The following is a 27,203-nucleotide window of genomic DNA, read 5'->3' as shown; positions in this document are numbered from 1 at the left end:
TATATAAAAATATTCATAGTATACAAGAAAGACATACACACACAAAAATACATTTTTTGCCCCCTCTCTTCCATTCCGTGTACCCGGAGTACTTTTACTTTTTTCACTGAGAGGCCCATAAGAGCTGGATGCATTTCTAAAAACAAACCCTGAAAAGAGTGTGGAGAAATAGCACAGCATTTTAAAGACACATAGTAAGATTTGGGGAGCAGGAAAAAGAGAAAGGCAGGAAGGCAGGCAGACAGGGGTCTTCCTAGACCCACAGTTTTTTCTGATGAACATTCTGCACACCAATGTTTCAACGAAACAGTCCTAAAATGTGAATAGTTCCAGGCTGGTTTTTATGGCTGTTTCAAAAAAACAAAACAAAACAAAAACAAACTCAGTGTTATTAACATTGCAAGCTGCTCTTTATTTGAGTGGAGTACTCTCTGGTTAAACTGGAAAAGCTGTTTGCTAAATGGCCTGCAGTGAGGTGCCACAGAGTTGGTGTTCTGGTGTCTAATTCATACCCAAATGCTCACATCATCACTCATTTAAATGCTCCTTCCACCCATTAAGAGGAAAACAGTTTTATGATACTTTGGGGTGGTGGTTTTTTTTATTGGGATGATATCACTCTGGAAACAGACTGGCAGTCAGCAGGGAAGAAAAACAACACATCAATTCGTCAGTGAAAGGCAACACGCATTGCATCAGTAATTTCAAGATACAGGCCGTTTCTACACCTGCCTTTTCTCCCAGGATCATCCCTGTGCATCCAAATGACACGCAGGGGTCCCAGGAGCAGGCAGGGACGATCCCTCCATTTGCCTGGGATAATCCTTAGGTGTAGAAAGGGCTTGAGTCTGCTACCTACAGTTGAGGTTTTGTCATTTCTCCCTAAGAATGTGTGCCTAGGCCAATTAAGCCCTTGTCAACACTAGGGCACTATGGGAAGTCCTCAGACACGGCCCTTGTTCGCTTCTTAATCCATGTCAGTGAGTGCTGATGGATTTCTAGCAAGCAGCATACGAAGGTGGCTTTAAGGAGGAATACTCTTCTCCAACCTCTCCAGTTGCTCTTCAAGAAACTTAATCTGCTCCTCCAGGTCCTTCTGCTCAATCTGTAAAGATGTCTTCTCCTGTATAAAGTGCCTGTAGTCCTCCAGCTGACTCTCGCTCATGTATTTGGAAAGAATGCCTGACACCACCCTTTCCCTGCGATCCAGGTTCTCTTTCAAGTCCTTTGCATCCTCCCGCTGCCTGGACAAGAGTTTGTGCCGCTCGTTTAGTGACTGCTGAAGACAAACAACCCAAAACAACTCAGTATTTACTGTGCCTGCGATCATAACATACAATTACTTTTTGTTTCTGGCAAGTCACTTTCCATTATTATTGTTGTTATTATTATTACTATTATTTATTAGTTCTTTTTTCTTGCTCATGGCAGTTTTTCTAGATGTACAACAAACAGAAGTGTGGTTGCAATAACAAAACACAATAGGGGCGCTTGACACTCAACCACAAAAACTCACATGTGAAATGAAAAATAAGCAAATTGTATTACTAATGTGGGTGATATTTACAACAGTACTACATATGCTGTTTGTAATCAAGGATACAAAAAGATATAATTCTTCTTGCTGATACAGAGGCTATAATGCCTCAAAACAAATCCAACAGGGCTAGAAGCCTCCAATATATAAACAAATCAAAAAAAAAATTTACAAGAATAATGTACAATTGCATCAGCAAATAATTATCAATGACAGAATTTTACAAAACAGCATGTGTAAATTTTTTAGTTTTTTTTTTTAGTTAAAGCACAATCTTGTACCACCCAAGTACATTGTTCTAGATGGACATGATGGGCTTTGCCAAGTCATGCTGTCTTTTACTGATTCAGGAATTTCCTGACTATTGAGCATGTTTTAAGTATCACTGATGCCAGTGACTGATGTGACTAATGGAATAACTGTAAACTTTTCCTGTTGCGGTAATTCTATTATTATTATTATTTATAAAGGCTATTTCTCTTTCTAGTAGAGAGGTCTACACTCAGCTCTGGTCTCGGGACTCACCTTCTCCTCCGCATCTGTGTTTTCATCCATTTTCCCCATAGCGTTCTGGACCCGAGCAAGGCGGCTGGACAGGCACAGCAGCAGGCTCACCACCTTCTCCAAATCACCAATGAACATCATATAGCGCTCATATTCATTGGGCTTGCAGAGGTCTTGCACCATGGACTCCAGCTCCTTGCTGCGGACAGCATGCTCCTTAGCTTCAGACTGGATCAGCTCCCTCTCATCCCACAGAGCCTGTAGTTTCTGTTGGATGCTGGAGATGAGTTCTCTCTGCAAGGAGAGAAGCAGATGAGCAAATGACTTGGGTCTGACTAACCAATTTCAGTTGGGTGGTTGTCGGATGAGGAGCAGTATTAAAGAAGGCCTGAAGGTACCTTTAGGAAGAAAATTGAACATTTTTGCTAAAAGGCTATTCTATCGGATATGGCAGATGGAATGGGTTACACCCCTATTTTTACTGCCTTTAAAATCCCTCTTGAGTTTGTATGAGAGTAAAATAAAAAATTCTAAGACTGCACAGTGTTTTAGGAAGCTGCCTTATACTGAGTGAGACCATAGGTCCATCTAGCAACAGTATTGTTGTCACTGACTGGCAGGTTTTCCTGCCCTACCTGGAGATGCCCAGGATTGAACCTGAGACCTTCTGCATGCAAAGCAGGGGCTCTACCACTGAGCTACAGACCCTCCACTCAGCTGTGGCCATTTTAATCAGCTAGTAAGGTCTCTTACTCCATAACTGCCACCACCAAAGTTGTTTATTAGGATGATGGAGAAGAACTGCTACTTTTCAAGAAAGCCCATCTAGGCAGGCTCTTTCAGAAATGTGGGTGTAAAACTAACATGATTCTAAAATAAAACAAATACGATTTATTTTAATGAAAATACAAGCAAAAACAGCAAGATCAAGATCTGCTCGGACTCTTAGGTCATCTTCAGAGGCCCTCTTCTCTGGATGCCCCTGCCGAAGGAAGCTAGATGGGTGGCTACAGCAGAGAGGGCCTCCTCAGTTCTAGAGGACCACTTACGGAATGAACTCCCCAAAGAGGTTCTCCTGGCACCTTCATTGCTATCTTTTTGGCACCATCCAAAGACATTTGTTTCTCCCAGGCATTTTAGAGACCTATTTCTAGACTTTTATGGCTATTTCATTGATTCCAGTGCTTTTTATTGTTTTACATTGCATTGTATTCTTTTAAATATTTGTACTGTATTTTATATTTTTAACAATTCTACAGCATTTTAGTCTTTTAACTGATTGCAATCTGCCCAGCGAACATTAGTTATTGGGCAGATTAGAAATATAATCAATAAAATAAAATAAAAATACTTAGAGGAATGCCCCCTTTGCAAGCATGTAATAGAATACTGATATTTCTATATCTGTAATTTTTTGTTTTGTTTTTCTTCTTTTTCCCCATCCCCACCCAATATGTTTTGTTAAAACCATCACCACCACCACCATAATAATAAAGGCAAAGTGAGGCAGCTGCCTTAAGCAGCAGGCACTACAGGAGAAGGAAGGCAGGGAGTGACCGCAAAGAGTTGGAGAACAAACTCTCCCTAAGCGAGTCTGTTGAACTAAGATTCAGCTATCAGACCAGTCAGCTTCTATACGTGGAAGTGGGGGGCATCTCCTCCTTTGTGTCAGGCAGCAAACTGTCTTAGGCTGGGACTACCAGCTGGTCCCACTTTAACCATCATAGCTAATAGCTGTACTGTATGCTTTTATCTGTACGCTGCCCTGAGATCTTAATGATATAGGGTGTGATAAAAATGTTTTAAACAAATAAATAAATAATATAAGTCAGGCTCAACACACAAAACAGTGGCTTTTCAACAGTGACTGGGGGTTCCTCTAAATGAGGAATTTATTGCACACTCATGATTGGCCACTCACAGAAGTTTTCAGGTCAATTTCATGATGTTGTCATCAATCAGGTTGTCTCCCACTGAAACCTCCGGAAATCCCAGGATAAAAAGAACCACTTTTAAAGTGGTAACAGCTGGGAAACAGCAGGATCTTCTGCTACTAGATGGCACTATCTCAACAGAACTCATTGGAACTGAACAGAGGAGAAGTATTCAGTTCAAACCCTTTGTCACCCCTCTCCTCCCATGAAATTCAGCCCATAACAATTGTGTCAAAGAACCAGGAAGCACAAAAGCCCCGGGTTAACACAATTTCCCTTAACGTAAAGACACTCTGTGAAAAAGTACCATACTGTAAGTTATAGGGAAAGTAATAGGTGGCAGAATGTGATTAGCAGAGCTGAAATATGGCTACACCTCTTTTGTGAAGGAGATTGTGGAACTTCTAAAGAAGCACAGAATTTCTGCCAGAGGCGCCTCAGTCTAACTATTTCCATAGTCATAGTTTCATTTTCTATATTGTGAAAACCAATATTATAGGTAAATGGCAACAGCTTTGGCTGGACTGTGCCAATAAGCTTTTGTCTTCTCAGGCTGCAATCCTGTGCAGACTTACCTTGGAGTAAGTCCCATTGAACTCATGGAAGTTACTTACGAGGAAACTTGTATAGGTTTGCACTGTCACTCATCTACCTACTTTCTTGGACGTGATGCTGTCTGGATCCTCAAGGTTCTCTCTGCTTTTGCTCAGGATTTGGCTGATGTGAAGCGTGGCATCTTCTACTCTTTGTCCCAAGGAATTTCTGGTTTCATGAGAGAGATCTGTTGCATGTTGACTGCTTCTTTGGCTGTTGAAATAGAAAACAGCCTTGTGATAAATGCTTCATTAACTGTGTAGCAAAGAATTCACTAACAGAGAGCTAGCTGTTCAAAGAGAGGAAACCTTTAATCCATGGACCAACTTGACCCCCACTCCCCAGGCTGACCCATCTGGTTCGTGGGACCCCATCCCTTCAAAAGGGAGAAAGGATGGGAGTGCAACTGAGGGTCAAGGCTCAGCTGGGTCCTGGAAGTTCTGGATGACGGTCCTTTGCTCATCCTTCACCTTCCCCACACAGGGAAGAGGAAGCATGAGAGAAGTTGTCTCCAGGCAAAGCGCCAGCTGAAAGACCTCCAGCTGGCACTTTGACTGGGGACCCAATGACGTAAGCAGTAGGGCTCTGCCCCCTGGACCCAGTGTGGTTCCCCCACCCCTGCGCTAAATTCTTCAAAAACACTTTTATTCTGCCAAGTATCGATGTTTCCTTAAATCCTTGAAAACACATGGTTCCACCATAATCCTACGCAATGATCTAATGCCTGCCAGGGTTGGGATGGTCTGCATTTGTTCAAAACCTCTCCTATTCATCATAGGTACTCTTATGATTGCTGGGTCGCTGTCCTTGGTTCTTTGCTTGCCAATGAGGGATTATTGGTGGATATTTTCTCAGTAGGAGGTTGTGGTTAGGAGACATTCTTCTCTGAATAGGTATTTTTTCCTGCAGCCCCGGTTCTAAGGCCAATGCTGGGATATATGTGACAGTAAAGAAAGCTGTTAGCAGTTTTAAAGTTTGAGCCACAGTGAATGTCAGTGAGTGAGAAAGAGAGAACAATCTGAGTTTAGCTGGATTGGAACCATGCAGTAGCTCTCTTGAAATCCTATACAGGACCAGCTGTTTTGCTGCCTGCTATAGAAGGATCTTTGCTTCCACCATACTCTGCTTGTACATTTGTGAAAAAGAAAAAGAAGATGCCATACATCTCTAACAATATTTGATACAAACTGTCAATACAACTGTGCAATCAATCAATGTTGCCCCACTTCCTAACGACCGGCCCAAAGTATACTCTATAAAGTCCTATAGCACTTCCTCTGCACTTCTCAGCATTTGGGTAGATCACAAGTTATGTCACACAAACTCTATGAGGGAAGGTACACAGCAGTACAATCCCCTTGTAATCTTGTTTTGTTTCAATGGTGCTTATGCTGGGAAAAGTTCCCTGATGAGAAGCTGCCTTACACAAAGGTCAAATTCTTTGCCCCTCTATTCCAATTTTTTCTTATTTGCTTGAGAAGTGGTTTGCTTAGTCAACCAGAGTCTCATCATCTGCTCCTTGATCCTTTTAACTGTGGATTCCAGGGATTCAACCTGGTACTTTACTCATATAAAGCATATGCTGTACCACTAAGTGATGGTTCCTTTTCCAGTAGAGTTTGTTTAATATAACTTGCAATATGCAGCAGAAATATGATCAGGGCTTTCACGGCTACCTCTGTTAATGTTAGTCAATGCTCCATCACTGGTATTTATGGAATCTGGGTTCCCCCACCCCATGTGCTGTTGACAGCAATTGACATTCACACATGCCCTCCCCAAAGAATGCTACCTGAGGTTCCATGCCTCCTAAACTTACTTCCTTCTGCAGGATCTGCCCGACACTGAAATGTTCACAGGAAAAAGTCCTTCCATGAGATCTAACACAGTCTTCCGAACAGGATGGGGCATGAGGATGTCAACCAGAGTCTTGTCTTTGGCAATAATCTCAATGGCAAGGTCTTCACACCTCTGGTCCTCCAGAGATTTTGACTGTGCTATAGATACATCTATGTCTTGTGCTGGAAAGCTATGGTTATATTCACTTTGAAGAGCTTTCAAATTTGCTAATGGAATGCTAATATTATGATGTTCCTGGTTCTCTAACAGAGCTGTGTAAGAGTATGTCCTGTTCTCTGAGTGGTGCGTAGTGCCATTCGTCTCTAAGTGCTGCCACTGCGTTCTCCCAGCTGCACTGGACACTTGGGATTTTTCACTGAAGTCTCTCTTCAAGTGAGAATGTTTGTCACTCTTTTCTTTGGAGAAGAAAGCCGGCAATTCAAGAGCCATCTCTGCACGATATGGATTCTGTGCATAATTCAGATCATCTCTACTGTCTCCAAGATTAGATCCTTCTTTCTCAGGGACAGGGAAGCTAGAAGAAACAAAAAGGTGTATAGAATTATGTAATACAACGCTGCCACTTAAAAAACCCAAACCCGACTGATTCTGCTCCTGTGCCCAAGAGACAAAAACGTTACAAATAAAATGTCCTGGCATGGGGAGAAGAAGTAGAATAAGCAGGAGCTGCTAAATTTCTGTGTCTCAAGTAACTGATGGGTGTTTAACTGCAGTGTTTCCCTCTACCCCACATTTCATTGGACAAAGTCATAACAAAGATGCTTCCACACAATGTGCCAAGTTTCATTGGGCCTCTTCAGACAACATCACTAACCCTTTTGCTGCAAAAGGTTAGTGAGCAAGTTTAAACCATGCTTATGTAGCCAACAAGTTTAGGAATGGTTCACATGACACGCTAAATCATGGTTCGCACAACACGCTACACCATAATGTTTAGGTCAAAATGCTTAACCACCGTCTTTTAGCAAGTCATCTGAACAGGGCCATTATTTAAGTCTACTGGGACTGTGCACTGTGCATAACAGTGCAATCCCTTGTGTGTATACTCAATAATAAATCCCACCGAGTTCAATGGGACTTACTCCCAAGTACACATGTACAGGATTATAGCCTAAGTTACTCAAATGCATGTTTGCAAAAGTCTTCTGCAATTTTGTCAAGCTTTTAAATTTTACAGTGGCACATACAAGTTTAACCGCATACACCCAGCCCTCCTCTGTTTCTGTTTGTGACAGCAATATCATGGCAGCCAAGCCAAGGGATTTTTCTGATGACGAATGTAATTGAGGCCTGGGGGGCATCCGGTGGCACAGTTGGGCAGTTGCCAATGGCCTGTGGCCCCCTCCTCCTCCCCAGCGCCATGTTGCCTCCATTTCCTTCCTCTCTTTCTCAGACAAGAGAGGAATTGGGGCCACCTGTCACCCACTGTAATGGAAGGGCCTACAGAGGTAGTGGGGAAAGGCCCACTGAAGGGCCCTGCAAACGTGGAACTGTCCCTGATGTAACTTCACTTTGCAGTAGTGTAATGAAAAATGATGAAGTGCAGGAGCTAATCATGAAAGCCCCTGTAGGCATCCTTCCCAAGGAAAATCCATAGGCGGGAGCTAACACTCTGGTTACAAACTCCATTATTAAATACAAACACCCCAAACAGAACAAAAAGTTCACTCATAAAATCTAATTCAGTTTATGGGGCATGACTGCCATCCTATGCCTAGTTGCCCAGCAGTAAACTCCACTGAACGCAGTGGTGTTTACTTCAAAATGCATAGGTTCAAGTTGTAAAACACATTGAGCTTTAACAAAAGATCTTCAGCTAGACTGAAATGCAACCTTTTGCTTTTAATTAGAAATGCAAACAATTTTGCAAAGAACCATTACCATTTAAACTCAGTGGAGCCTGGTAGTTTTGATTTTGGTAAGGCTGTAAATCCACTCTGGGTTTCAATCAGAACCAGACAGAACTCTAAAGGAGCTATCCAATGTGCCAAACCTATTTGGGGATAGGGTTCAATACCTTGGATAGCTCCTTTAGAGTTCTGGCTGGTGCTTATTGAAACCTAGAATGGATTCACTGCTCCACCAAAATAGAAGCCACTAACCTCCACTTTTTAAACTGCAAGCATGAAGTAGGAACTCCATCAAACAAAAGGAAAAGAATATATAACCTCTGTTTGATTATTTTCTTCATTCTCTGACTTTCTTCTATGCTAATCAGTCACAAACAACAGTAAAATGTAAAAGCCTCTTTATCATCTCATTCATTTGATAGAGCAAGGAAAATCTGCCAATTACCCCAGTGCTCTGGCAGACGACATCATCACTCCTGCTCTGGGTAAGCCCACTTTTGAGTGCAAGAAGGAGACCAAGGCTAGCGGCTACAGCAGCACCACCACAAGTGGCATTACAAAAACACCAAGGGTAGCTTGCCCAGGGCTCCACAACATTTGAACCCAGGCCTCAATCCTTGTCAGTGTCAAGTCATAGACAGCTATCACACCTGAGCTTGGAGCTGAACAAGGGAGTATCAGAACAGAAGAACTCAACACTTCATTTTCCCAAATGTAATTTAAAAAGGGGGGGGGATTTCCACACAATAATATTGCACTAATTTTCATGTGTATTTTCCCCAATATACACATTTTCCTATACATTTTCCTAGTGCGTGCACTTTTTGTAAGTGGTTTCCCCCGATATAATGCAGTTATCCTGTAATATACGCATTATGTGAGCTGCAGCGTGCATGGCATAATACAGAAAAGTGCAGATTTCAGTGCACAAGCGTTATGGGTTTGGGAGGTGTGAATTGGGCAAATTCGTATAAAAATTCAGACCCAACGAATTTCGCCTTGGCACCGAAAAGGCACAGAGCCAGGGAGTTGTAGCAGATGACTCCAAGAACATTCTGGAGCCAGAAAGACCCTGCTGCACAGGGAGCATTACCTATACCTGCAAAGGGAGCCAACGACCAGCCTTCGTGGGGAAGAGCCAGCCCAGCTCCTGAGAATGCTTTACTGCTAGGGAGATGATCCAAGCTGCAGCTCTAATCGCTCAGCACATGGGGCGTAAACAGAACGAAACCCTCCCCATTCTGGACCCAGCAGCTCCTGACGGCGTGTCTAGAAATAACTATGGCAGTGTTGGAGGAGGCAAATACGAACACACAGCCGGTGAAATTCTGTTCCTCCCCTCTGGTATATATGCATTTTTCTAGGTAAAATTCCTTTTGAGAATACAATCAACTAACAGCAATTCTCAGAGTGACAGAAATGTCCTTCAGAGAGTCACAGAATGGTCCTTCTCCTGTGTAATGTACGCATTGGACTTGTGATACATCTGAATTCACAGGCCAACAGAATAAGATAAGTCAATTACCTCAAACAGGAGTAAAATGTTTACCTGATGTTATGTTCTTCTTTGATTGGCTTCCCTTCTGTGGAAACCGGTAGAGCTGGTGCAGCTGGTGGTTTCTGGTCTGGACTGGACCTCTGACTGTGTCCATGGAAAGAGGGAAGGTTTGGGGCCAGTTCTGAGCCACTGAAATAAGAGTTGCTAAAAGCATCATTGTCTGCCTCAGCTGGAGAGGAGGCAAGTGAAGAATGAAGAGACTCCAAAGGTACACTTGTGGATGGCCACCAGCCCATAGGATGCAGGGGTCCATGGCCCAGATATGGATTGCCTAGACCTATGGAAGTGCTCATGCTCTGACTGTTTGCAGTGTGCGGTTGTTCGAGTTCATGGGCTGTCAAATTTAATCCCCTGAGTCCTCCTGCAACTCCTGTCGCATGGGGCTGTCTGGGCAGGTGTCTCAGTGCAGACTCACAGTTCTGTGACACGTTGGGGTGGTTCTTGCTGTTCTCCAGTCCAGGGAAAACAAGCCAGCCCTTCAGATGGTGAAGCTGATCTGTACTTTGGGTCAGTGGCGAGAGCTGGACCATTTCTGATGTTCCTGTTTCTTCCATAGACTTTCCTTGTCTTCCAGCTACATAAACATCTGTTCCATCGGATGGACTAACTTCCAATTTCTCCTGTGATGGGGAGCTGAAGTTGGTTTCAAATTAATATGTCATTAATGATTTTATTATTAATTTCATTCATGATTTTACAATGTTAATGTACATTTAAAATGAGCAGATTTTTCAGAGCTCCAACAATTAAGAACTCTCCATGACCTCAGAGCAGAACACACCATCCTGTGATTCATCCTGTCCCTACCTGGCCACCACCTCCACCACTCAGCAAAGAACAGGAGGCCTGATTTGTGGCGAGGGGGGAGAGAGAAGAGGGGCTGCTTAACCTTCTCCTTACCAGATGTTTGTCTACTCAGAATCAGGACATCCCCTCCAGCAGCTTGCCCATCTGCAGGGGAAAGATATAGAGGCTTGCATCTTTTCCTGGGTGGTGAAGCAGGTGTGTGTGGGGGGGGCACAGGTGTAGGTCCACCCTCTCTCAGGAGAAACATGACTGAAGAGCAGTTAAGGCACATGCGTTCATTTGTGAATTTCTTCGGAACACCTAAGTGAGGGAAACCTGTCTAGTCCCCTCAGTGATATCCTTTTGCTGACAGGTAAAAGCCTCTTTATTTAAACAAATGTTTGGCCTATTAAGCTGATTTGTATCTCAATCTGTACTTTAATCTGTATTTTAATCTGCCATTATAAGACTTTTTATTTGCTCTCACCTGTTATTGCTTTACTTTATTGTTTTTCCCGTGTTATTGTTTTATGTTCATTGTTATACTTGGTTGTTGTTATTGTTGATTATTCTGCATTTTCTGCTTTTTAGCTGCCTTGGACACTTTATATGAAAAAGGGGGTATAAATTTAACAAACAAATACATTTCTTAGGGTGTTTTCATACAAACTGGGCCCATTCCCATACAGCTAGACATGGAGACAACAGGGAGGTATTCACTCCCCAAAAAGTAAAGAGAAAAGAGAACCTTATAAAGATTCACAAAATGAGTAACAATGTCACACTGTGTGTGTGTGAGTGAGAGAGAGAGAGAAGAGATAAACATACCAGGTAAATACAGTGGTGTTAATTAGTCTGTGTTAATTGATTTTATTCAAGTCTTTTCATTTGATTATTTAGCTACTCCCTCTCAAGGGTGTTTAGGAGAACTGCTGCTACCCCTGGGCAACAAATGGTTTAGCTAATTAACACTAGCTCTTTGTGTGTAACAGCCACAACATGTACATTTGATATTTTAATGCACACATAAAAAGAGCAGTTGTCTTCACCATCAGATAGCAAAGATATACTTGGAGGGGTTATAAAACAGCCTGCTCCCTTATTTTAAGGCAGTTAACTGTGTAAAACTAATAAACCTGGAGCAGTTTTATGAGCGGTTTCAAAGTTGAGATTGTAATGCGCTGGAATGCGGTTATGGTATCACATTTCATTTTGGAAAAATAATTGAAGGGTATGGGAAATGGAGATACCAGACTCAGGTTGATGTATATGCTATTCTGGTAGCTGCCTCTGCCAATGAAAGACAATAAAATGTATCATCCATAGTCTATAAACCTGTATTAATAGCCGGGGGGGTGGGGGAAATCACAGCTCTAAAGTATTTTTCTAGTCCTTCTGCACTTCACTTCAGTTGTGTCTAGAGTTTGATACTGTATCGATACCAAAGCTTTCCCATTTTATTTTAAACATTTAACTTAGAATAAATGCTGAACATGTATCTTAGAAGCAGACCAAGAGAAGTCTTCATTTTTTCTTTCTTGGGCTTCACCTCTAGCACTGCAAGTGTTATTTCTACGGGAGATCAGATGGTGGAGCTATGGTCTCAAATAACACGCATGGGGAAAAGCTGTTACAGTCCCTTCGTGATAATATGGCGTTTCCCCAGCACTGTTTGCAGACATTTCACAGGGGTGGGTGTTGTACATCTTTTGGGGTCCATGAGAGGATAAATTAACCTTTGGGGCTGAGTGCTAGCACAACAGGGAGCTAGCAGTTCTTAAAGCAACCCTGGAAACACTCATTTCTGGAACTGGGCAGGTCAGCTGAGCTCAGAGAAACCCAATCCAGAAACGTGTATTTCCATTTATTTCTGTGATGGCTTTAGGCAGCAGTGCTAACTCCCTATTGGGCTAGCAGTAGGTCCCACCAGTGCAACAGAATGAGTGGAAATGCAGCAGCAGCATTGGATGCTGCCCATAATTGAGAAAATGTATAGTCTCCATTACTGATCGGAGTGAAGAATTTACAAGGATTCGTAGTGATCCTGAGCACCACCATTAAAATCCTAGGATTTGAAGAGATGATCTGAAACTCAAAAGCATCCTGAGCTTTAAAAGGTCTCAGTCAGTGCCATCCATACCATTAGGCAGCCTTCAGTGGCCCCCACCTAGGAACACAAGCAGCTGCCTTCGACTGAGTCAGACTGTTTGAGCCATCTAGTCCGTTGCACTGACTGGCCATGTCTCTCGAGGGTTTCAGACCGAAGTCTTCTCCAGCCCTGCTGTAAATGCCAGGGGGCTGAACCTGAGTCTGGGCTCCCACTAGCACCTGCTGATACCTGGGAACCTGGTGGCACCACTGTTGCAGCGAACCGCCTCCCCCTCACAAGTGAGCTCAGATGGCTGAACAGGCTGGAAATTAAGCAGCTGCTTGGCTTTATTGCTTGACTGCGTGGATTATAGTGCACTTTTGAGTGCAAGAAGGAGGGCAAGGCTAATAGCTACAGCAACGCCACCATGAGCGGCATTACAAAAACGCCAAGGGTAGCCTGCCCAGCGCTCTAAAAAAAGCCCTGGGCAGGCGACCCTTGCCGTTTTGGGCTGTGTCTCTCAAGGCCCTTCTGCATGCAAAGCAGGTCTCCTGCCACTGAGCCACAGCTCTTCCCTATCATTCATCCAGACGAATCAATGAAGCTTCATCCCTATCTCGGCATGCAAGTGTGACATTGTATATGTAGGTGTGGGTGTGTTAGGATGGGGCAGACGTGCTCCTCCACCAGCAGGGTCACATCTGCTGCAGAGGCCCTCTGGCATATCCATGTACATCACTGGGCACTCCACAGGCAGGGCAGGGGCAGCTTTGGAACCGCTCGATCCATGGCCCCTGGGAGGCCCCAGGATCAGGCCCCTTGCCTATACCAGGCTCTGGCCAGTGCAGATATTCCCCCTTCTGTTGGAACCAAGAGGAGGGGAAATAAAGTGGGAGTGGGGGCTACAACAAGACAAGCCGCTCCCACGCACCTCCTGTCATGGCAGGACTTTGCCACTTCATTCTCTTCTCAGCCCCATTTAGCTTGCTTTGTTAAATGCCAAGATAGGTATAAAGTTGAATGGTGGTTTGATGGCACACTTCTATTTCCCAAATAACTTCTTGCAGGTGTGTGGACATGGTTATTACTCACTTGCAGAAAATGGAGGCCTGGTCTTCTGTGCATGGAGCAGAATGAGAAGGTAGAGACTTGGGCTGCTGGAGGGGGACTGTGCTATTTCAGGCTGCAGGTGGGTCATGCTATTTGTTCAGTGCTGCCCCATGTCAAAAACTCCCTGCAGATAATAATAATAATAAAAATACTACTACAACTAGGAGAGAGGGACTCACACAGCCTTCTCCCTGCTGCTGAACTAGTTTTGGATTCACAAGAAGTGTTTGTAGCACTGAAAAGCATTCGAAAATGATATTGTCTACCAGCAGTCTGGAATAGTACCGTTCCTTCTGCCACCTCAGCCATTTGACCACCTCATTCTGCTGGAAGTGTAGACTAATGACTTCCTTGAAGGAAATGCCTCCATTGCACTGAAATCAGATTTTCCTGCCTCTCAAAACGTATAATATTGTTGCATGAAAAATGCTCCCCCACCCCCACACCGCCATCACTCTACCAACCTGCCTATTATGATAGTTTGTGCAGTTACGGCTACTCTTGCATAAGTGTCAAAGACATCAACCTGGTTCTCATGTAATGACAACCCAGAGTTTACTCATGATTTGTCTGCCAGGCAATTGCGCAAAGTGCATGAGTGTGTTCTTTAAGTTCCCAAGTTGTTTGATTCCCACCCCTTAACCCACTCCTTCCCTGTTTCCCAAATGTGCCTTCACAGTGCTGTAGTACTGCCATGTAGACTGCCCAGGTGGGTTTTTTAACCACTCTTCTTGATACCTCTGTAACCTGGTGAAACAACTCCGAACTCTAACTTCACACATAATGACAACTCATGATCTAAACAACCCAGAGTTCATAACCCAACAAGACACCATGGGTTCTCCTCCTGGGTTGTTTGTGGTTAACCCAAAGTTCCAGATTTGCACATAACAACAAGCCATGCTCAATGCATAGGGCTAGTTCACTGATCAAACACTCCACCATGGATTATTAATGCATGGGTTGTGGTGCAGGTGGGCGGCAATTTTGAATATTCAAGCCGTGGCTTGCCATGATATCCAAACCTGGGGACCCTTGCATAACCCTAAAATGCACATTCACATGAAGGCACACAATCTGACAGCATAGAACAGTGAATTTCATACATTTGCCTAGTCAATATGCCCAGTCTCCAAGCAATGCAATCTTCAAGTGAAACATATACTGCTTGGTCAGTGGGAAAGTATTTTCCTGTTGCATGGAAATCTGAAAGATGTAATTGTTCAAAGGTGTCCAAAATACCACTCTATAAACTACAGGGAAATTGTAACTTCAGACATATCACTTTTTACCATGAAAGGCATCCTTAGCTATCTCCAAGGATACACTGATACAGAAAACCTAATACGTGATTCAACCTTTCTATGAATGCAGCTGTGACTTCCTAGCAACAATTTCCACATTTACAGTAGATGCAAAATGGACCAGTGGAAATGGAACCGGAAGCAAACAGTGATGCAGTGGAGGCTTCCCTGTATCCCAGGAAAGGGACACAGGGGCACAGTGTTGTGGTTAGGTTTTTACCCACAGAAGGAAAAGGACTCTAAAGAGTTAAAAAGATGTCCTTGGCCAGATTGTCTCTGCCAGGAGAAGTCCAGTATGAAGCAGATTCTTCCCTGGCCTACGTGCGGTACGAGATGTACAAGATGAAGAGACTATTGGTTAATTGGGCCAAGGAGAAAAGTGTATTTAAGAAGTCCATGTTGTATGGCTTCTTACTGCTGGAACTTACTGCTGGAACTTACTGCTGGAACTTACTGCTGACATTATCAGACTGCTGATGTTATACTGCTACGTTGTGTTGCTGTACTGTTGGTGAAAGGACTGTATATATGACCATTTATTCTGTAAGTAATTTATTTAGTGTCAGTAAAGCTTCTTACTGACCAAAGACCGTGAGTGCTTCTTTTTGTTCCTAAATTCAAGCTGAAACCATTTCCAGACTCTACGCTGCTGCTATTTCGCACTCTGCTATATTTTGGGTAAGCAATTACCCCGATAGGTTATGCGCCCAGAGAAAGTCTGGAAGGCATAATTTTTGGTTGCTGGAAAGCTTGAGAGCAAAGGAACGCTGGAGGGAAAGACGGAGTCGAGCTCAGGCAGTTCATCGAGCTCAGACGGGTCTGTATCCAGTGTGAGTCGCGCTCCAGCCCAGCCGGTGAGGATGGCCCAGGTTCAGATGGCATCCAGTATTCCGGTGGAACGGCTGAATGAGAGAAATTACTTAACGTGGTCATTCAAGATGGAAATGTTTTTGAAGCGGGACAGATGTTGGAACGTCGTGAGTGTCCCGAGGCCGGTTGGTCAGACTGCTCAAGAAGCACAAGTGTGGGAAGAGCAGAATGAAAGGGCCAAAGCAAACATTGTCTTGAGTATGGAGGACTCGCAAATTGTCCATATCAACAGAGATGAGACGGCAAGAGACAGCTGGAATGCGCTGAGACAGATTTATGTGCGTGCGTCGGCAAGCACACGGCTGAGCCTCACCAGAGAGCTGTATCGGTTAAAGTTGGAGGAGGCTGGAAGTTTGGCAAATCATCTCCAACAGGTGAGATCTCTATTTGTCCAGTTGCAGGAGGTCGGAATCGTTTTTACGGAAGAGCATAAGTGCTACCTGATTTTGGGGTCGTTGCCTCAAAGCTGGGACATTCTGACAACCAGTCTGGAAAGTATGAAGACTGATGAACTCACTCTTCATTATTTGACGGGTCGTTTGCTCCAAGAAGAGAAACGGCGTCTTTCCAGGAAGGAGGAAAACTGCCAGGAAAGGGTTAAGCAGTCAGCCCTTGGCAGCGGAAAGAATGCAGAAAGATAAGTGTTTCCAAGACAACAGTGTGGAGAGAGCCGCAGTTGCAGTAAGAAAGTGTTATTTTTGCAAACAGCCGGGTCATATCAAACGCTTCTGTAAAAAAAGGAAGAAGGGAGTTACACAGGCTGGAGAGAAGAAGGAATGCTCGAATGCATTTGTTTCAGCCACAGTGAGGTGTAACGAGGCCCAAGAGGTTTGGCTGATTGATTCTGCGTCGTCCAGAACAATTTCTAATAATCCAGAGGCGTTTCGGAAGTTGGAACCAAGCAAGGTGAAGTCAATCACGCTTGCAGATGGACGAACGTCGAGGGTGGAAGGAATTGGCTGTTGCTACGTTCCATGTCTGCAAAAGGAGTGTGAACAGGTTCTGTATGTTCCAGATTTAGATTTTTGTCTCCTTTCTGTTAGTGCTCTAACGTCTGAAGGATACGTTGTTACGTTTCAGAAGGATGAGTGCCAAGTGATTAAGGATGGACAAAATGTGGCACTGGGACATGTTAAAAATGGACTGTTTTACATGGGTGCAGGTAAAGAAAGGGTGGCACAAACTGGTAACGTGCCAGACCATAAAAATTGTGTTCATGAGTTGCACAGGCGTTTAGGTCATGCAAGTTTTAAAGTGTTAAGTCACATGCCTCAAGTGTGTACAGGGTTAAGCTTGCGAAACTGTAAAAATTTCTTGGATTGTTCAATCTGTCATCAGACCAAATCCCGGGTGCAGAACATCTGCAGGAAAAGTGACAGGGTGTCACAAAAGCCTTTTGAACTGGTGTTTATTGACTTGGTAGGGCCATTCACGCCTACACAAGGGGGATCCAGTTACGTGCTTGTAATTCTGGATGATTACACACGCTTTAGTTGGTGTTATTTACTGAAGCGAAAAACAGAAGCTTTTGAAACTTTTAGGGATTGGAAAACTTGGGCGGAAAAGTTCTTTAACAAGCCCATTATTTCTGTGCAGTCGGACCGTGGGGGTGAGTTTGTTTCTGGAAGGTTCTGTGAGTGGTTTAGGAAAACAGGAATCACACACAGGTTAATAGATCCCCAAACTCCTTTTCAAAATGGGTCAATTGAGAGAAGAATTGGAGTACTTCAAATGAAGAAAGATTCTCTAATGGCTGATGCAAACGCTGAGCAAGATTTGTGGGGAGAAGCATTTTTAACCGCAAACTATCTGTGTAATAGAACCTGGAGCAGGGTTACAGGCAGTTCGCCTTACTGTTTACTTTTTGGTTCAAAGCCAGATTTGTCTCACTTGAGAACATGGGGGTCTTGGGCATACGTGCATATCCCAAAGTCCAAAAGGTCTAAAGGTGAAACCAAGTCTGTGAAATTACGTTTTGTGGGTTATTCTGGCATGCAATCCAAATCTTGGCGTTTTTCCCTAAGTCATGGGAAGGTGGTTGTTTCTAGGTCTGCTACTTTTCAGGAGGCAGGTTGGAACAGGATTCAAGGTTCCCAAGTTCTGTTAGAAACTGTGAACAACCAGGAGAAAACAGTAACTCAGGGGTTAACTTCTCAGAGCCCTCACATCTCTGAGAAGAGTGTTTCCACTCCCAAAAGTGGAAGGGAGGAGGGAAATGAAAGGGAGGAAGAAATTTCCAGTGTACCTCGTCGTTCACAAAGAAAAAACAAAGGAATTCCACCTTTAAAGTATTCAGATGAATTCAGTGTTTGTTGTGTGAAGTCTGAACCTGAATGTTACAGTGATGTGTTGAAATTGTCTGAACAAGAGCAAGAAAAGTGTTTTCAGGCAGCGAAAACTGAAAGGGGGTGTTTTCAAACACACGTGTCTGTATGCAAAGGGGCAAGCAAAAGAGTACATGATTGTGGAGCTAGTGGTTCGTCTACTGGTGGCAGGGAGTTCCCAAGACCACATTCAAGAAAACTCAGCCCAAAGCTGCAGGAAGGGTTGAAACTGAAGTCTCTGGGGAAAGTTAGGTGTTACCTTGGTGTAGAGGTAGAAAAGTTTCCAAAGGAAATTACCTAAAAAGCCAGAAGCAGAAAGTTTTAAAATTGCTGAAAGTTTGCAAGTTGGAAGATTGCAAAGTAGTTCAACGCCCTAAAGCACAAAGTTTTTCAACAGTGCTTGGAAGAAGAAGAAAAGAAAAGCTTACATATAAATAAGTCTCTGGGAAATGTAACACACAGAGAAATGTACACAATGTTGGGATTGTTGTAAACATGTAAAGTTGATTTCTTACAGGTGAAATGTAATGAAATGTAAATTGTATTTTTTCTGTAGTTAAAAATGAAAGGGTGTTGTGGTTAGGTTTTTACCCACAGAAGGAAAAGGACTCTAAAGAGTTAAAAAGATGTCCTTGGCCAGATTGTCTCTGCCAGGAGAAGTCCAGTATGAAGCAGATTCTTCCCTGGCCTACGTGCGGTACGAGATGTACAAGATGAAGAGACTATTGGTTAATTGGGCCAAGGAGAAAAGTGTATTTAAGAAGTCCATGTTGTATGGCTTCTTACTGCTGGAACTTACTGCTGGAACTTACTGCTGGAACTTACTGCTGACATTATCAGACTGCTGATGTTATACTGCTACGTTGTGTTGCTGTACTGTTGGTGAAAGGACTGTATATATGACCATTTATTCTGTAAGTAATTTATTTAGTGTCAGTAAAGCTTCTTACTGACCAAAGACCGTGAGTGCTTCTTTTTGTTCCTAAATTCAAGCTGAAACCATTTCCAGACTCTACGCTGCTGCTATTTCGCACTCTGCTATATTTTGGGTAAGCAATTACCCCGATACACAGCACTGGCTTATTATTATTATTATTATTATTGACATTGATGTCATCTGCCAACCTTCCTCAGACTTCCCTGTTCTCTCTGAGCTTAGCTTCAATCCTCACATTAGCTGGGTGGGAGATGTATTTTCCCAGCAACAATATTTTATTCCCTTTTGTAATGAAAAATATTTCAGGGTGATTTGGTCTTGAATGGCATCCACTCTATGAAACAGTTGTTACCGGAGGAGAGGAAAACTGCTAGAACTGGTTTGTCGATACGGATCAATTTTTTGGACTCTCCCAGGGGGCATGGCTATGGGGACTGCTGTGACTTCAAAATTTACCACTATACCATTGGAAGCAAATGGAAATGGCTTCTGGGATGCCACAGGTGTATCTGTGAAGAGGGCAGGTCATACTTCAATTCTCCAGAAGAAGGTATTGTAAGAGAGAGAATATTGCCAATGTGTGTTACACAGACATACGAGCAACTGGCCCTATGAGTTATTACACACTTACTTGGGGCACATTGGATAGTATTCCTGGTCCTGAGCTGATAATGCTGAGCAGGTTGTAGATCTGTAGAAATCCTGGAAGAGAAAAAAAATTACCATGAGGGAGCCTGTCCATGGGCTAAGCAGCTAACTTGGGGCGGGGGAAATGGCTGCTTTTCCTCATAACTACCTGCATTTCCTGTAGCACACTACTGTGCCCATGTGAATGCACCTGAGAGATTAAATATGGACATTCGCTTACAACAGGGGTGGGGAACCTCTTTCAGCCTGAGGGCCAGATTCAATTTCAAAGAAGCACTTGGGGGCCATATTCCAGTGGTGGGCGAGGCAAAGAGGTGAGACCAAAATGCCAGTATATTTTAGCTTAGAGCTCTTCCTGCCAGTAATTAAGCCTGAGGAGAGTCATTCCAACCTTTCAGAATGGAAAGAAAAATGCAAAAAGCTGAAAACTGGCAAATTATTGGCAGTTAGAAGAAAGGGGGTGTGGCTATCTGGGGCACATGGAAAGGCTGGATCGGGTACTCTGACCCTTTCAATACATACCGACTATCCAAGCTTTATGAAACTTTGCTCCATAAACAATGAATCATCAACTGATTCACCTTACAGAAGGCCATGTTATTCTGGTCAAAGAGATGGCATCAACAATGGCAAAACAATGCTGAATTCTCTGTGGTAAGAATAAGTTTTCTCCAGTTCTCTGAAGAGGATCTGGTACTGGTGCATAATCATAGATGATATTACCATAGAATGGGTGTTTTTAGGTATTTTTATTCTATCATGATAATCAGTGACATCCATTTTAAGCTAATCACCTATAGGTACCATTCACTTATAGCATACTATTAAGATTACGAAGACTGAAATCAGGACTCAGTGATAATGAGGTGGGATTAGACTGAAGTTCTCCCAGTTCCAAAAGATGAAACATTTATTGATGATGGGATGTGTGTGCTTCTCAGCATTGGAATGAAGTATATGCCAATATGATGGCACAACCTAATACATACCTACATACATACATAATCTAAATATTAGATCAAACCCCTTTAGTCCTTTCATGATAGAACCTAAACTCTCCCCTGTTCCAGAATAGTAATGCAGATCTTAAGACAGCTCTCTAAAGGCCAAACTATTAATTGTGTAGTTTTGCCTTTTGATTTTCTTTAATTTCCACAAGTGCAGTGGATGCATTTTGAGAGGGATCACAACATGATAGATTTATCTCTTAACTCCCTAGCTGTGACCCCATCCCCAAAAGTTGCTTGTGCAATTCTGAGTTATAGGGAAATGTGCCTATGGGGACTTTCCCCCCCTGTTGCTCATAGTGGCATGGGAGGGAGGTGTAATGTGTAGTTTGGCATTCAAACTTAGTGCTTGAGTACTCTCTACTAATCCATTAATCTCCAGGGCCGGATCTACACTACTGCTTTAAAGTGCTTTATAACAGTTTTGACAACTGTATATGGAGTGTGTCCTGGGCCCCAACAGTTGTCAAAACTGTTATAAAGCACTTTAAAGCAGTAGTGTAGATCCTGCCTAGGTCTTCATATGTTGAATGACATATAACTATATAAAGCTACATTTTATGGAGTCTGATGTAGACCACAGGTATGTTCAGGTCAGTATTGCTTCCTCTGACTGGCAGCAACACTCCAAGGCCTCCGGCAGAGAAGAGCCTTTTCCACCATCTGTTCTACCGCTCAAATCATGGTGGGGGAAAGGCAAAGGGGATCCAATTAAAATGAGTTAGACTTAAACAGAGTTCTATGTTATGGTTCATACGTTTCAGGAAATGTAGTCCAGATATTACAATGTTTTATATAGCATATGTTTTATAAATTTTGAATAACTAAAATAGCAACAGGAAAAGAAAAAGGTTAAGGTGCATTGAGCAGGGGGTTGGACTCGATGGCCTTGTAGGCCCCTTCCAACTCTTCTATTCTATGATTCTATGATTCTAAGGTGCACTTAATGAAATCCATGCAAGCCATCTCTCTCTGATTTCCCCTTAATTTTAGCACCAACCGCCCCCCCCCCCCATGCCTTCTAAATCATCACAAAAGGGCCCTCATACCTCCCCTGGAATTTGAGCATTGAGCACAGATCCTCTTAAAAAGATGTAAACGCTAGAGATTGAGACACTGAGCCATGGCCTATTCCCCTTAGAAAGTTAGGAAAGCGAAGTACAATAGTCCATATAGTCAGTGTATTTGGCCTACTTTAAAAATAAATAAATAAATAAATAAATCATGCCATCAATAAGCTAATAAGTGCATTTGCCATTGTTTTCTGGCTGTACCTGCAAACAAGAGAGATTGGAGTGGGTTTCTTGTCAGAGAAATAGGTAATAATAGCTTCAGTTGAAAAGGGAACAATCTCACTCTCTCACTCAATGAATCTCTCTTTCTCTCTCTTTTGTTTCTCATTTGTCTTTGCTTGCCTTCCTTATCCTGTTTTCCCAGCATTTTATCGACATTGTCCTTCAAATTTCAGCACTGAGAAGTGCATATTTCTCACCTACAGCTGGGAAATAGTTGTGAAGTTTGACAGAAATTTGAAAAAGCATGTACCTAATTTTAAAAATTGGTTTGAGCAAGGTATTAAGCAGAGAGACAGACAGACAGAGTTTGGAAAAAGACATAGGGTTTCTTTTGGCTGAAAGATAGGCTGAAGACCCAGAGGAAGACTCATAGAATGGTGAGTTACAGAACCCATAGGATTTTGCTGAGGGTGGAAATCAATCATATTTCAGCATGGGTATCAGTGAACCGTACATGATATCTGAGCACCTCTTCACACCAGACAGCATTTCGTCCTCAAAAGCCACTTCCCTATAGGAAACTGTAAATTTTGAGGGTAGTTCATCACAAGCGAGTTTCACATCGGAAGCTTGTCTTATATGAAGTGGCTCTGAGTGCTATCAGAAAGTAAGGAAATTATTCACGATGAGTTTATAATTGCGCCATCTCATTCAGATTACTGTCTTGGAAAAGCGTGAGCTGAAAAGAAGTTGGAAGACCAGGAGCTGACTACATAATTTGATCTATTTCATCAATGGAAAATATGAAACAGAAGAGAAGATCAGATAATGATATGACATATGAATATTTAACTACATGTTATCCTTGGTCAAAACAATTCTCTATATAAGATAGAGAAGAAGGTGTTGCAGGAGTTATTTTTAGTTTCTCATTCCTTGTTACTGCAAAGATCACTTTATTTTAATAATATACAACTACAGATTTAGTGCTAATCTGTTCACCATTTCATGGCATTAAATGCTTGGGATGGGGAGATATAATTATAGGATTATACTGCTTAGAAATATTGGGCATGATCAGCCAAACTTAATCCCCAATGATTTCAATGAGAGAGAAGGTAAGGCACATGTTATATTCTCTGCCACGCTGAAATTTTAATAGCTGGATCATTCCCAAAGTTAAGCACACTGAAATTCAACTGAAATCAGTGGGTTTTATTTTGGCTTGATCATGCTCATTCAGTCTGTCTGCTGCCTTTGGTTTAAGAAGGGTATTACCAAGGGGATGTAACTGTTCAGATTAGAGAACCGGATCATCATTCAAATACTGTTTGTTTAACAGAATACTAAGAACTTTGTGAGAATGGATGATGCATAAGAAAGTCACACTTTCCTACCCTCTTGTTCAACCCTCTTGTTTCCTACCCTCTTGTTCTTTTCTTTCCAATAAAATCAACAGAGTGACTTTTACACAGACAAAATACAAGTTCGTGTGTATTATAATGCACTCATTGTGGCCCATATGATTAAACTTTTAGATTATTGGTAAGAGTAACTGATCGCCCGATAAGAGCAATATCATCAAAGGGCACAATAATCATCAGGCACCAGGGGTGAGTTATATCATCATCTTAATAGCTACCTGCACAGGAGAAGGAGCAGATTTTGATCTCCCTCGGCCTTTGCTGGAGGCAGAAGAACCTGAGTGAAGAAGACTTTTAGTTGAGGCACACTTGCTGGCACAGCTGCCTTCGCTGACAGCAGCCTGCACTTTCGAATTAGCTATTTCGGACACTGGAGAACGGGCACTGCATCTATCAGTGGCGGTTGCAGAAGTTGAAGCAGAGGAGAAAGTGGGTGGTTCAGGAATTCCCCCGGGAGCAGGAAACTGAAAGAAGCCATCCATATTCTGTAGCTTTCTGCTGGTGCTGGGATTGGAAGTGCCGTCTTCTAAAAACCTCTTTGAATGTGAAGCCCTAGGTTGCAAAGGGGGCTTCTGTTGTGCACTGTTCTTTGCGGTAGCAGGTCGTTGCCCAATCTTCCGTTCCATGTACTCAAGTAGTGCGTTGTGTTGTATTTGCTTCAGTTCTGCCTTAGAAAGGGCCTTCCCTTGATTTTCCAGCGCTTTACCTCTGACGATCCTGGTATCTTGTTCATTAATCTCATCAGACCGGGACCTTGCATTTTTCTGTCTCCACGATGCACTTTGATCTCTCTGATCATCCAGTTGGTTGAGCTTCTCAGGTTCAGAATAGGAGATTTTCTTCTGTTCCTTGGTGGCCCTTTTCCTTCCCCCAATGTGAATAGCTTGTGGCCTTTTTGATTCCTCCTCTTTACTGATGATTTCCAGCGGCTTGAGTGGAGGAACCAGTGTGGAGTCCTCAGTTGTACTAGATAATGACAAAGACCTAAGATGCTGAATGGATGGCCTTGCAGAGGGCTTCTGCTTTAGCCGAATGGGCAAGCTCATCTGTAAATCCTTTCTCTTGAAAGACGTTTCCCTCAGGACCTTTCTCTGAGCAACTTTAAGTTTTTCCCGATAATCATTCTTGAATTTCTCGTCCACTGAGGAGGCAGGGCTCTCCAGAATGAACTCTTCATCTTTGCCAGCAATCTCGTTCACATGGCTGTTACTGTCTCTTGGTATTTCTACTGGTTCTGCAGAGACTGGGTGATTACTCCTTGAGGATTCCATAGAGAAGACATCTTGTTCCTGAGCCTGATTTTTATGACTCATAAAGTTGGAATGTTTCCCACCAGAAAGGTAGTAAAGCAGAGGAGTTGTCTTTCTGTTTATTTTTACACTGGCAGAGTTGTCCTGGGACTGACTTTCAGCCTTCTTAGAAGATTGTTGTTTTGGAAAATGGACAGGCTTGAGCACTTCCTCCTGCCTGGGGTTCGTAAGGAGGTCAGGGATGCTATTATTATCATTTTGCTCTGCTTTTCTAAATCCATTGATGGATTGGGATGTAGACTCCTCTGCATCACAGCTGTAATAAGATATTGTGTTGGCAGCCTCATAAATTTCATTATGAGGAGTTTCTGCAAGGTTCAAACCATGTGATGGTGGTTTCTGCATGCTAGTTTGCTGTTCTGTAAGTGGCTGCCAAACATCTATACTGTTTTCTTCTTCAGAGCTGAAGGAATGTTTCTTGTTTTCATAGCTATTAATTATCCTTACCGCAGTCTTATCAGGAAGAGAACTGTCCATGTATTTTAAGCTCGAACCGCTCTCACAGAATTCCGGATCCAAGCCTGAAGGAGTGTCAACTCTGAACATACGCAGAGCACCACAAAGCTGTCCGTCCCGTTTGCTGGATACTGCCACGGTGCTTGGCAGATCTGCTTCTGCGAAGGGAGGTTTGTGTACACTGCAGGCATAGAAATACTGTTTGTTCTCTTGTGTATCATTAACAGCATTGTGGCTGGTACGTAATGAAGGAGAGGACTTAGAGTTCAGTGCCTCAGGAATTTTATAAGCATGGACTGAATTTTGAGCACACAAAATCTTCTGGGTCTTGGCCAAAGAACCAGATTTTAAATTTTCTTGAATAATTAAAGACGTTTTCGTGGAAATGGTAGAGTTATTTTTCTTTGTGGTATATTGATTGGGAGGATGCCAAATGTCACCCTGTTCTGAAACTGGACTTTCATCCTCCCAGCTAGAGAGCCAAGAAGCATTGTAACAGTTTCCTGTGGAGTCAAAAGGGAGGTCTTTGCTGCTGTCTTGAACGCACACTTCTGTTTGTATGCTGTGGTCAAAGCAGATTTCAGAAGGACTTCGATCTATATTTCTGTTAACTTCATAGCTATCTACTCGAGCTGGTGGAGATGGTGGGTGAGCTGTAAACCTGACCTGTGGCGATGGTGGCTGGTATAACATCCCAGGAGTAGGAGTGCTTCCAAATGGCCTACTGCGACCAATGCCCTCCAACTTATAGTGACTGCTCTTTCGCTCGGTCTTGTTTTCATACATCTGCCTAAGCTGAAAATGTATTGCACTGGGATTATAAATACTTCTTACGTATCCGGAGTCCATATATGGCAGCTGCTCTAGGGGCAGAGAGTCATGTTCACTGTAGCATAATGGGGTAGGATATTCTGGAAGATTTGAGCCCCCTGAGAAAGAACTGTATGCAGAGTCTGCTTTTCCAGGAATGTGCAAGCATTGGTCGATGCCACTGGCAGGTTTCTCTGGCAGAAACCTGTTAGCATCTCTGGGTGAGGCCACTGGCTGCAAGAGTTCAGCTATTCCTCTGACATGTCTCAGGTTCCATTTTGACACTTCACTCTCATAAGACATATTTTCTACTATGAATCTATCCAGTCCTTCAGAAAATGAACTGACATTAAAAGGAAGAAGAGGTCTTTGGTCTTGCAGCCAAGAATGAGCATATTTCCTTGTAGGAATGTTCACATGTCACCGTTGCACTTCATGAGCTGAGAGATGAATCCTAGAAAAGAAAAGAGGTGATTGAGATACATCTGTGAAGGTTTTTTTGGTGGACAATCCTCAACAGAACATTTATCAGCAGAGATATACTTTTACCCAAAACCACAGGTTGTATCAATCCTGTGTGTCCAACAGTGGAATGGAAACTACTCATGGAACAATTTCCCCCTCCCTTCTGCAGCTATCTGTGCATATCCATATCAGATTTGGGGCAGGAGGACACAGAAGGGCTTCAGGTGGGAGGAGAGCAAGATGAACTCCCATTGCACGAGTGGAAGACTGCTCAGGTGATGTTGAATTTAACCCCATGTCTTCAAAACAAAATGATCTGTACCTTACAGTATAATCCCAGAATGTTATTCTTTGACTAGATATACTGTGAAAAGATGATGCATAATTACTACTATTTTACATATTACTCCTGAAAGAAAAAGGCTAAAATCCATATTAGCATAAATACTTTCATTAAGTCAATGCAAAGGGTTACCTTGTGGAGTACTTCTTGGGAAATGGTCTTCTTGGATATTATACATACAAAACTATTGCTGATCTTTCAGTCTTGTAAATTTTTTTTTTATCACTATGGCCTTTAAATGATGCAAT

General features: G+C 42.9%; 1 protein-coding gene across 1 annotated transcript; it reads right to left on the bottom strand.

Annotated features, from left to right (window-relative positions):
* Positions 1–26,597, bottom strand: SHROOM1 (shroom family member 1). The gene is made up of 7 exons (XM_063120688.1): positions 23,790–26,597; positions 19,889–19,959; positions 9,829–10,470; positions 6,389–6,943; positions 4,632–4,782; positions 2,063–2,335; positions 1–1,279 (listed from the first exon to the last, which is right to left on the bottom strand). The coding sequence occupies exons 1-7, from the start codon at positions 26,448–26,450 to the stop codon at positions 1,025–1,027; spliced, it is 4,608 nt and encodes a 1,535-aa protein (XP_062976758.1). The 5' UTR covers positions 26,451–26,597; the 3' UTR covers positions 1–1,024.
* Positions 26,598–27,203: the final 606 nt, after the last annotated feature.

This window comes from Elgaria multicarinata, chromosome 3 (genome assembly GCF_023053635.1).
Source record: "Elgaria multicarinata webbii isolate HBS135686 ecotype San Diego chromosome 3, rElgMul1.1.pri, whole genome shotgun sequence".
In the NCBI taxonomy this organism is placed as follows: domain Eukaryota; kingdom Metazoa; phylum Chordata; class Lepidosauria; order Squamata; family Anguidae; genus Elgaria; species Elgaria multicarinata.
Note: the sequence above shows the minus strand (reverse complement) of the source record. Positions and strands in the feature narration are given on the sequence as shown.

What these genes read in the sequence shown, in the direction of transcription:
- SHROOM1 (XM_063120688.1), bottom strand. Translation starts at nt 26,450, where the DNA reads ATGTCTTATGAGAGTGAAGTGTCAAAATGGAACCTGAGACATGTCAGA. An exon ending in ACAGCATCACGTCCAAGAAA is followed by an intron (nt 2,336 to 4,631) that starts GTAGGTAGATGA and finishes CTCTCCTTGCAG; the next exon opens with AGAGAACTCATCTCCAGCAT. An exon ending in ACACAGATGCGGAGGAGAAG is followed by an intron (nt 1,280 to 2,062) that starts GTGAGTCCCGAG and finishes GTTTGTCTTCAG; the next exon opens with CAGTCACTAAACGAGCGGCA.